At 39.3% G+C, this 11,094-nt stretch overlaps 1 protein-coding gene across 1 annotated transcript; it reads left to right on the plus strand.

The window, feature by feature from the left end:
• Positions 1-2,409: 2,409 nt before the first annotated feature.
• LOC134188785 (uncharacterized) lies at positions 2,410-8,877 on the plus strand. Its single transcript, XM_062656984.1, has 4 exons — positions 2,410-2,551; positions 5,159-5,395; positions 6,875-6,926; positions 6,985-8,877. Exons 1-4 carry the CDS (start codon positions 2,494-2,496, stop codon positions 8,648-8,650), a joined length of 2,013 nt encoding a protein of 670 aa, XP_062512968.1. The 5' UTR covers positions 2,410-2,493; the 3' UTR covers positions 8,651-8,877.
• Positions 8,878-11,094: the final 2,217 nt, after the last annotated feature.

Below are 11,094 nucleotides of genomic sequence, written 5' to 3' on the forward strand. Positions count from 1 at the left end.
AAAAATTATATCATTCGAAAGCGCAGTTAATAGGCTTATCAAGTATATATATATGAATTACAATTTTTACTTCTATAATATTGCTGCAATTGCAATAATAGGTAAGCGACTACGGCCTTGCGCGCTAGATACTTAGATCATATTAGATAATTGGACGGGCGCGACATGTAGGCGGGAAGTACCGGAGAATTACCGATCAATGTCTAAAGGGTTAATCGCCCAACGGTTTGTCAAAGGTTTGCAGCTGCTTCCAACGCATACTAGCCGCCTGGATATTGGAGAGCCGAGTCGATCGATCGCTGGCAACGGAAATGGACAGAGGCTAAGGCTCAAGGTGCATATCTTCCTTCAACGGTACCGTTGGTTCTTGAAATTATTTAATTAATTTTAACTCCTCTTCCATGTATCCTAACATACAAGCGGTGTTGAAAATACATATGGTCTGTCCTGTAACAACAGCTACTGTCGAAAGAGCGAACTCCTCACTGAAGTTTGTGAAGACTGTCCTGAGAAGTACTATCTATGGGAGCTGTGCGTCTGAATGATCTGATCCTTCTATAGGTACACAATGACGTCCCTCTAAATTATGACTAATTAGTTTAATTTAGATAGCTATGCTAACGATTACCCCACCGCATGCTGCTTTCTCGCCCTCTTTTGGCCGAGTAATCCCGTTACGTAAAATAGAAAGTTGTCTTTGTGACTATAGACTTCCAAAACCAGGTGTGCGCCCTTCCTTCTAAGAAATCCTGTGTCTGCCACTGTAATCCAAGGATGTTGTTCTGACTAGTATTGCTAAATTGTTTGGGCTAGGGTCAAATTAATTTTTTGTTAGGGGGGGAGATCTAGTCTAGCTAGTGGAATGTGTTGCGCCTGCAGGCGCGGATCCAGGATTTTTGAAAAGAGGGGGTTGCAAATCTTGATAGACCACGCCTACTTCAGTCAACGCATTTGTATCGTTAGAGGTGCAAATGGCCCAGGCTTCTTACAACTTAGCTAAAGTAAATGGCAACAACTATGGCAACATATCTCTACCAATGTGTCATGTTATAAACTCCCTAGATCATCAAAACTGTCTAACAGAATCTAACTGCATCATGCATAGACTACTGCTAGATAAATGTTAAGTAAACTACGGTGCAACTATGTCTCTTTCAAACAAAGACTGTATGAACAATCTCCGTGGATGATTTTGTACAAACTTTGTCGGCTGGTACCCGGTCTTTGTACTAATGCATGGCGATAACTGATAGGTGTACAAGACACTCCTCTGCCATGGTAGACCTTGCTTAAGTTTTTAGTCTCCTCAGTAGAAAAAATGATCTCTATGCTTTTGCACTTGTGATAGGCAGTGTACATGCTATCAATAGCAGACGATGAACATTCGGGTACAACCGAGAGTCACAGGCTCTCAAGGCTAGGAGAAGGTTAATTAATTGTTGGGTATGGCCTTCTTGCACTCTTGCTCTTTTCCTTGCTTTTTGCATTTCCTGGTATTTGCTTTGCCATACTGACTGCCGCCTTCTCACTTCATCTCCTAGAGACTTCGGGAATGGAAGATCGGCTTTCCATTGGGTCAACGTCGGAACGAACTAGAAGGATAAGCACTAGACACAACAATGCTCGGACATTATCTTGCTCACCATTAGATCGTTCGCGCATCTGAAGAAGCAGGAAGTCTAGGAGGGGAATCGCAACTAATCGTTTGTAGTGCTCAATCGGACTCCGACTACTAGTAGGTGTATTGCTCCGGTACAGTACCGGTTTCGCTGTAAGTTCATTTTTCTTGGAACAGATTCAACGGATCCAATCCTGTCTGCGAGTCTCAGAATGTCTTGATACCAGAGGTGAAAGAGGTTGTGTATATCCTTCCTTGTTGCCTTCATTCTTTGAGTTATGTACTGAGTGAACCATTCCCTACGCAACAAAGATATCCTGGTCACGAGTCTGGAGTTTCGCTGCCAGATGTCTCACTTCGTCAAGAATCCGCCTAGTTATTTTTAATTAAATACTGAAATGAGCACAATGCGGCTTCAAGACCTTGTGCTTTATCTCCAAGGCCAACAAAAGGGGGGAGTGGCAACCCCCACAACTCTACCCTAGATCCGCCACTGGCCTGCACAGTAGAAACATAGTACGTGGCAACTACACTGTCTCACGTCTTACGTTCCAAGATACTACAGTAACATCGTACTTTCAATATTAATTGTAAATAAACAAATTTATCAAATGTTTACTAATTTTATTTTGGATACCAAGTAAACAATGAATGTTTAGCGCAAAATATTTATGTTTACTATGGTTAGTTTCATTATGAGATTCAATTGTTAGTATACGAGGTGAGACACACCATGATTTCCTAGAATAGCTTCTTTATCGGGTGCTCGAGGAAAATCACGTGCGCAGACTCGCGTGGTTTGATCAGTGTGTGTCTCTGGAAAGAGTACTAGAGTACTGTAGCCAATCCGCTAATCGTTTCGCAATCGTGTTGGTATGCTACGTGTTCATATCCTGATGTTTCTTTTCTTCCTCCCTCGGAAGGATGCAGAAGGCTAGTGTAATGTAATGTGTAATGTCGACGTTACTTTGCTATAGCAAGTTTGCATAAGCTATAGAGCTTCGGAAGAAGTATAATTACAATCACAGTACGTACTGTAGTCCAAAATCGCATGACGGGTTGAAGTTGGATGACGTAATAATAATAATAATGTCCGGGTATGTTTTTGCACCTATCCGTCTACTCTATATATAGCTAGTAAAACAAATTATAACAATTGGTGGGTGTACGTAGTAATTTGCTCTAGCCAAAACTGTTTACTGTGGGTTTTTTGAATTTTGTTGGATGAGAGTATTCGTAGCTAATTTAGTAATCAGTTTTAGCAGTTGTGACTGCATTGGTTCAGATGGCTATCTATTCCATCTCTTTGACTACACGTGTTAATGGATTAACGCCAGACCAATTAAAAGTTTTGAGCTTGACCAAAATAGTCCATTTTGTTATCTCACATTTTTGTAAGCAGTGCAATGAAACTGCACTTGTCAAAATGTCACATGCTCATTACTTTTTATTTTTATTTTGATCGGTTGCGGTCTAAGTTTCATGTTCAAATATCCCAGCATAAAGATTTAGTTGATCTGGCCTAAATGGTGTAATTATAGGTTGGAATTGAATTAATACAATACACAGGAGGACATTGGTATGTATTTCTTCAACTTTTTAGCAAGCCAGGAAAATGTGCTAACTCTTCATACATTAAAATTCTCATCAGTAAGATCATATTTTCAGCAGCTGTTTGCCTTTACTTAAATCATTTGCTTTAGATTAGTTGATGTGGGTGTAATTTATTGTTTAAACTCTTGATCTGAACATTATTCAGCTGAGTCTTCTGCATGTTTATGCATGCAAACTGCCTGCTTGGTTGTGCCTCGGCATTATGCCATTTGCTGATTGTAGTGGTAATAGAGAAAGCTAGTGTATTCTAAATTGTCTACTTTAAGTAAGAAGCCATGACAGAAACGGCAATGTTACATGAATTAATTCCTGTATATTGTTTTGGTTCATAGACTTGCAGTCATTTAAACAAAATTCTTAATGAGCAAGAGATCTGTTTGTTGTACACACTATGGTAGCAGCAGTTTGGTTAGCAAACACATTTGTCAAGCACAGTTTCTGCAATTAACATTAATAGAAATTATATGTCAGTGCTAGGGTACATAATAGGCTTCAGTTAATTAAGAAAGGTTTGTGTTTGTGTCTGTTCGTAACTTATATCGATACTTGGGGTACCGCGATGCTATAGCAATATTGTAGATTTATGAAAATGAGCATATTTTTTACTGCCTTGGTAATTATCTTGCTTTTAGCTGGCACTCCCCTCTGGGGAATAACAATGATATCCTCGAAGAGTCCATACCATAACTAGTAACTGTAAATCAGAACTAAGTATAGGTTATCACCACATTCCAAAGCAATATGATAATTATTGCTCAGTACTCCTTAGGGCAGGAGCAGCAGGTGAGTGCATTAAATGGTGACAGGGCAAGAAATATGATATTGCTCTGGAATGAGGGTGATAACTGACTTAAAGTCTGTTCGATTATTGGAGAGGACGTGGGAACTGCAGTTAATAGATAAGGAATCGAAGAGCAGAGATAGGCATTGTTACTTCCGGCTAGTGAAATAAACGGTTTCAGTTTAGCTATGAACTTAGGTTCGAAGATTCAACGAATGCTTCGGCTACATAAGCTTGCTAGCTACAACTGTTTTACTTATCAATCCATAGTTTAGAGTACGTCCCCGTCAGCGTTCAAGTAGTGGGCATTATAGCGGTGGCTTTGAAGTTATCAGACATCTGGTGTAAATGCAAGGGGAGGGCAGGGTCAAGCACGTGTCATACAGGAAGTTACTAATTGTGTCATAATAAAGAACCAATCACAGTTTTATTAACTGATCTGGAACCTCCTCCTTGTGAGCTTTCCAATGATGTTGGAATCAACCGGCTAGGACGTCCACTTCAGGAGATACGGGTTTTCCCCCACGTCCTCTCCAATAATCGAACAGACTTTAGTTACCAGCTAGCACATGGCCCTTACCCAATGAGTGGTTTAGTAACTGTCATGTAGTCAGCATTCCCAGCTTGATGACAGTTTCAACTATTTAGTCAGAGATAGCTTACTTTTGTCTGCTGCACTAGGCTGTGACCGGGGCGATACTTCTCCTTTTACGTTTGACTTTTTAGCTTGTCTGCGAAGTTGTTGTGGCTTGCATAAGATGCCCTGTTTGTTTGTTGAGGTGTTGATGTTTTAATATCAAAATCAGTCTCAGTGTGAGCATGCAATAACGGTGGGAGTGGGCACTAACTAAAGTATGTGTGCAATAACATTATAAGCGAGCAATAACAAGGTATGCAGGCATTGGACCAAATACTGATATTATTGCACAGTACGAGAGCACTCATTGAGTAGGGGCCCCTTTGCGATAACTAATGGTATTATATTAATTAGCCACAGTGAAACTTATTGCAAATGCATAGCATAGGTGTGTGCAGCTTATCTCTTATATATGTAGACCTGACTGTTACTTTGTCAATTAATGTGAGCATCAGCATACATTCCTTACTGATTTCAACTGTATTGTGTAATATTAGTTTGTTTGCAGCTTTTGTCAGTAAATGTATGAGACATGAAGATTGTTTGTCATGCATTCAAGACTCTTGTAGTCGTTCACGGCGACAGGTCAAATTTTGTGAGACGGTTTCAGCTTGTTCATGGTGTCCAGATCGCAAGCAGTGCCTTCCAGCTTATTTTTCCCCTCAATTTGCATGTCCGAATGATACCGAGAAAGACCGTCCAGGTCAAATTTGCCAGAAAAGTCAAGACACTACACAGCAACAAAGTATGACTCGTATTTTGTGGTAATTAAGCGGTACTTTAGAAATAAGAATTGTATTTAGCATGCACTTGTGTGTGTGTACACGCTTGTGTGTGGTTTGTGGCTGTAGCTGAAATTGTTAGAGAGTCACATGTGGAGAATGGATACATTCTCGACATTGAGGTCATAAGTTCAGGACGGGCTCAGGCATAATTCCCTTGGCAAGGAACTCACTCACAGTTGCCTTTCTCGAGTCAGGAGTATTAATGAGTTCCTGGTCTTTGACAGGGTGGGGTGGTGGTGGTGGTACTTGGGTGGTGGTAGTGTTAAAAGTGGACGGTGCATAATACATTAAAATGGATCAATGATGACACAAGCCCGTCACGTGATTTTTAAAATTTTATGTTTACAGAAAGTTTTCGGATATCATATCACAGCAACTTTTATATAGGCAAAAAAACTTAATACAATTTGTCTAAATCCACTTCTGCATCACAGTAGATGTGAAGGAGTCACAAGATGGAACAAGTGACTTTGGATTGAAAGCGGATTTTCACAGTTAAGCGGGCAATTAGTCCAAACCCCCAGCCTACGGCCCTGTGGTGGTGATGGTGGTGAACAGACCGCAGGATTTGGCATCACTAACATCTGCTACATGCGGAAATGAGTGAGGTGTATACTATATATTTCCTTGAAAGAACACAGTGGCATTTAGTCATTTGCATGGCTGGACCCTGCGGCGTTCACAGGCACCATACGCATGTCTTCATGGCCTAAGCCTTATCTTTCTTCCTCCTCCCTTTGTCTTTTTGTGTGTACCACATCGTCTTTGAGGTTTAATGTCTTTTTTTGCCGCTTGGCGTTTGTCTACTTACGTAACTTATTCTCTAATCTCGTCCTGCTTGCCTTTTCTTGAAGTGGTGCATGTACTGTACTACTTTGATTTTTAGGCAGCCTCGTGTGAGTGCTTCTTGGGATGCTATACTTCTTGGGTTGCTATACTTGCCAAGCAGTTCAGGCAATTCAGGCACGTGTCAAACGTGCGTGCAATATGCATAATGAATATCAATTGCCTGTCTTGCAGCGTTTATTCAAGGGCAACAACATTCATTTAAGTTAGTAGCAGGAGCCTGTGGCATTTATTTAAGGGCGACATTCTTTCGAGGGGAGGGGAGGGGAGAGGGGAGAGGGGGTTGTTGTCATGTGGTTGACTATGTAGTACAGGACTTATGCATTAAACGGTAAACGTGTGCTGTCTTAAATTTTTTCTAAAGGTACTGCTGTTTCAAAATAATAGATACCACACTGGAACAGAAAGAGACACTTTAATTAATCATACTATTATTGTTACATTTTATAATATAAAATATGTGACTGTGTTGTACTGATGAACAATTAATTAATATTAAACAAAAGGTATTTGTTGTAGGATATCAACTGTATGTAATTCCATCTTATGTACATTGGTTGAATTTTCTATTATTGGTTTCTGCTCTTTTGTAGAGTCTAACTGCATTATACCAGGAGAAGATTTAGCAGTCATACTTCCAAAATTGTGAGATTAGCATGCATGAGTCAGGAATAATTTGTGTCAACAAGCTGTTTTGGTTTAGTGATGTTTTGTATCATCAATCTTCTGGCCCGCCTTATTTTAGTGTTGCTCTAAACCTCTGCCAGACCGTCTCACAACATAGTGAAATAGGAGGTAAATGTGGAAGCAATGCTGAGCTGCAAGTTGTTGAAATGGTAGATGCCTGTCAAAGTTTTCAATTAACACAAGCTGAGTTAAAGGAGAGATACTATTGTTGGTCAATACGTCAGGCTAAAAATCCAATTCTCAATTTGAATGACAAGTCAGATCCAAGTGTTGGTGCTTCAATTTTATTTGGCAATTTAAGCTGTTGTCCACAAAATGGCACTGATGCATCTGATCCTGGGACAATAGGTCAGATTCCCATAAGAATTATTCTAGAACCCCCAAGTAGAGGATGCAATGACCATGATCTATTTGAAATAGTGAAATCAAGAACTAGTGATTTTCGAGCTATGTTGGATTGTTCTTTATTGCAAGGAAACTACTTTGACATTGTGGTTGAAACGTCACGATTATGTCCGGCGAATATCGATTATGCACTTAATGTAAGTGAAACATATTTGTCCTGTCATGTTGACAAATTGAATAGAGTCAATTGCACTGTATTTCTTCACGGAAGAAATGCTTCAGTAACGTCAGATTCTGTATGTTCTTTTGACCATTTTCAAGTTCAACTGAAATCAAGTGACAACAGTGAAATAAAATATTTGTCGGAGTTTTCTGTCAACAATACTAATCGATGTACATTTTCTGTAGCAGTGGATAGTTTGGAAGCAGTAATTGTAACATATTCATTTGAACCGTTTGTTTCTCATGGAAATATCAGTGGATCACCATATCTTTTATCTCTGAGTCACTCAAAGTCACGCTTTCCGTATTTGTACATCGCTGGTGGTGGGGGTTTGATTTTAATAATACTAGTTTTCATTGTTGTTTACTGTGTCATACGAAGGCATAAGACAAGATCTACTATTATTAATGACAGCGAAAGAAGGAGAGGTGACAGTGAGCTACAGGATCAAGGGTCAGTGGATCCTAATGGCCAAGAATATCAAGAGAAAGAGAGAGATTACAACACTGCAAATAGTGATTTGCGACAGATGTTTTTGGGCTCAGCTGAGCATGCAGGGAGTCCTGCTACAAATGGGTATGAGTACTCACAAACTGGTATGACCCGTTTTCTAGTTGAACAGAAACCTTTGGTAATGGGGCAATTAGTATCTAAAGATGAATTCTTGGCTGAAGGCAAGTATCATGTATGTGTGATCCGTCGTCAGGAAGATACTGCTTGGGTTGCTGACAACTTGACACCATTATTTGAATGTTATGATTTGGCAGTATGTGACATTTACACACCACAGGAAAATACTGACTTGGGACGATTGTTCTCTGATTTCATTATAAGTGCCATTAATTCGAGTTCTTGTTTTCTTATTGTTTGCTCACCAGAAACGGAGAAATCTGGAGACTTTCCATTTAAATTTGCTGTTTCTCATGCATTGCATAATGCTGTTAGTAAGGATGAAACAGCCGAGAAGTTGCGAGTCATTTTAGTTAATGACAAAAAAGAGTCTATTCCTGAGGATTTGCAAATCTTCACTTTCATTGACTGGGCGGAGGAATCTCAACGCGAATTGTTGAAGGAAACCTTCAAATCAATCGCTGAAAGAGATGGAAATTACTAAATGATTTTGCATTTCTGTTATTGACGCTAATTTTCATTGTATACCTATGAAGTGATTTACTTTTACTAGCAGCGTATGAATTAGAGGGGTGTTTTACATTGTGACTACTGTTTTGTGAGTGTTATTAATTTGGACGGGTAAAGAGTGGTAGTCAGGTTTTTGAATTTGCTTTATTCTTTTGATTGGAATCTCTTTCTCAGACGCGCATGGGCACACATGCACATCTGGCATGCCCACTTCCGCTCATGCGTATTCGACCATGTGTAGATTGTGCGTTTTGCATGTTGCTAGTATATAAACTCTTATTACAAGTGTTAGTATACGATATGTTGCTAACATTTCCCCGTAATTTTCAACCGTTGCTGTATATGACGTTTCAATTTGAAATTTTCGAAGAAAGAGGGACTGGCAGGAAGACATTACCCGTTACATTTCTAAGCCTGTTTTATTTTACAAAGTATACCTTGCGTTCCTGTGATTAATTATTTAACTGACATATCTCCATGTTGTGATGATCTGCAATTACGACGAGTGTTGTGCAATTCTATTGACTAGTCATCACTGCTATATTTGCTTGATCTCATGCATAGATTCGTGCCTTAGACCGCTCTTATCTACTTACTTTACTCTACTAACAAAACTTTATTTGAGACATTTAGATTAATTTCTGCTATGCTTCGTGAAGTTTCTAGTGTGAACATATATATTTAAATATAGATAGTATTAGCTTGAAATTTTGTGATTAGATTAATTTTTATCATACGTAGCCCGAAGAAACGGTATTTGATTCTTTTTATTGGAGGCATTTTATAGGCGGAGTGTCTGTGCCCCCTTTCATTATTCCAATTTTTGCATTTTCAATGCTGTAAACAAACAAAGTGAAAGAACACTACCTTGTCGCACGCCGTTGGTGACCTCAAAAGCGTTAGATGTACGGTTCTTCCATTTAACCTTCATGGTTTGAGATGAATGGCATGTAGCTAGGAGTCTCACAACACCCACAGAGACTCCTTTTTGAAGGAATTTACAGAACAGCCTAGCCTGTAATGCTTTGCTTTGTCATAAGCCCTAGAAAGGTCTAAGGCACAAGAATATACTACCTTGTTCCATTCTGTAGATAGTAATTTGCTGTCTCTTTCAACACAAATGAACAGTTGGAGCAACTATGATTTTGTTTGAAGCCAAAGTGTTGAACGGAATGATGTCTAAACTATCCAAGATCACATGCTGCATTGCTTTAGATGCGACGGACGAAATTGCTATATACCTCTATAATTATTGGTCAGACATATCTCCATGCTTGTCCTTACCGATCAGTACTATGTAGGACCTAGTGTGCTGCTCAGGTATCTAGACGGAATCAGAATTTAAGACGTATACGTAGACTCGGATCTGACCACGCAAGCCGTCCTATAGACGATACCAGGGACTGTGGTCTCAAAGATGCATGCATTTATCCGGGAGTACGTATTTCGGCCTGCTTCCTAATTAATTAACTTAATTAAGTTAAACTAGACTCGTGACCAGTCTTGCCGCGCTTTCGTCATTCCCGGATAACCAGTTTACAGTCCATCATTTGAACACAATGCATATGGTTTAGGCTTTAGCAGTATGTGTATTTGTAAAGTAGTTGTAGAGGATCATGCATACATATATACGAGCCCCCGTACTAGCGGAAACTGACTAACCAACTGTAATCTAGGCCATAGATAGACAATCAGTAAATTTCGTTGGGATGATAGGGAAATTCTCCTAGACACTGCATGCTTCCTGCTTGAAAAGAGGTCTGGAATTTCTCTAAACAAACCAGGTCATGTATCCAGCTTCAGGCTCTAATAGCATACACCTGGCGGTATCATTTACTTGCGCCTGATGGAAACTACTTAGGAGTCTAGTAAGTGGTTGGCAATAATGTGGGTGTGTTATTGGCCAATTAAGCCCGTCTTAACCTAAGTAGCTATAGAATGTGATTTAAAAGGTAACTTTTAATAAACTGATTAAATTTTTTACTAGGTAGCCTGGTGCATGCACATAGAGTTTGAACCATGCAGCACTTATTGCATAGTATTCATTAATTGTCATGAAACTAAATATACATTTAATTTTGATTTTTGCAAAATTAATTTTATATGTATTTGCATCTTAATTAATTCTTAAATCACATTATAACTCTTGCTGTGGTATGCACTCGATCTAGCCAGCTTCCATAAGCTGTTCTTCGAAATTATGCATGTGCATGTCTTGTGATCTACCAAAGTCTTGATTGCAGTGAACATGCAGAGTTGATGAATTACCTAGGCGGACTATTCTTTTGACTGATAGCTGATGAGGAAATTGGAACTGATCACATACAGTTTATAAACTTGCTTTGCTGTTCTCAATGATAAAATTGTAAGAGAATGAGAGCTTTCACGCAAACATGAGTACGTATATATTGGTCACAC

Source organism: Corticium candelabrum, chromosome 13 (genome assembly GCF_963422355.1).
Source record: "Corticium candelabrum chromosome 13, ooCorCand1.1, whole genome shotgun sequence".
Classification (NCBI taxonomy): Eukaryota; Metazoa; Porifera; class Homoscleromorpha; order Homosclerophorida; family Plakinidae; genus Corticium; species Corticium candelabrum.

Bases quoted from the DNA above. Each gene is read 5' to 3' on its own strand.
- LOC134188785 (XM_062656984.1), top strand. From the start codon at position 2,494: ATGCTACGTGTTCATATCCTGATGTTTCTTTTCTTCCTCCCTCGGAAG. The intron at 2,552-5,158 runs GCTAGTGTAATG...GTTTGTTTGCAG, and splicing joins CCCTCGGAAGGATGCAGAAG to CTTTTGTCAGTAAATGTATG. The intron at 5,396-6,874 runs GTATGACTCGTA...GCTCTTTTGTAG, and splicing joins AGACACTACACAGCAACAAA to AGTCTAACTGCATTATACCA.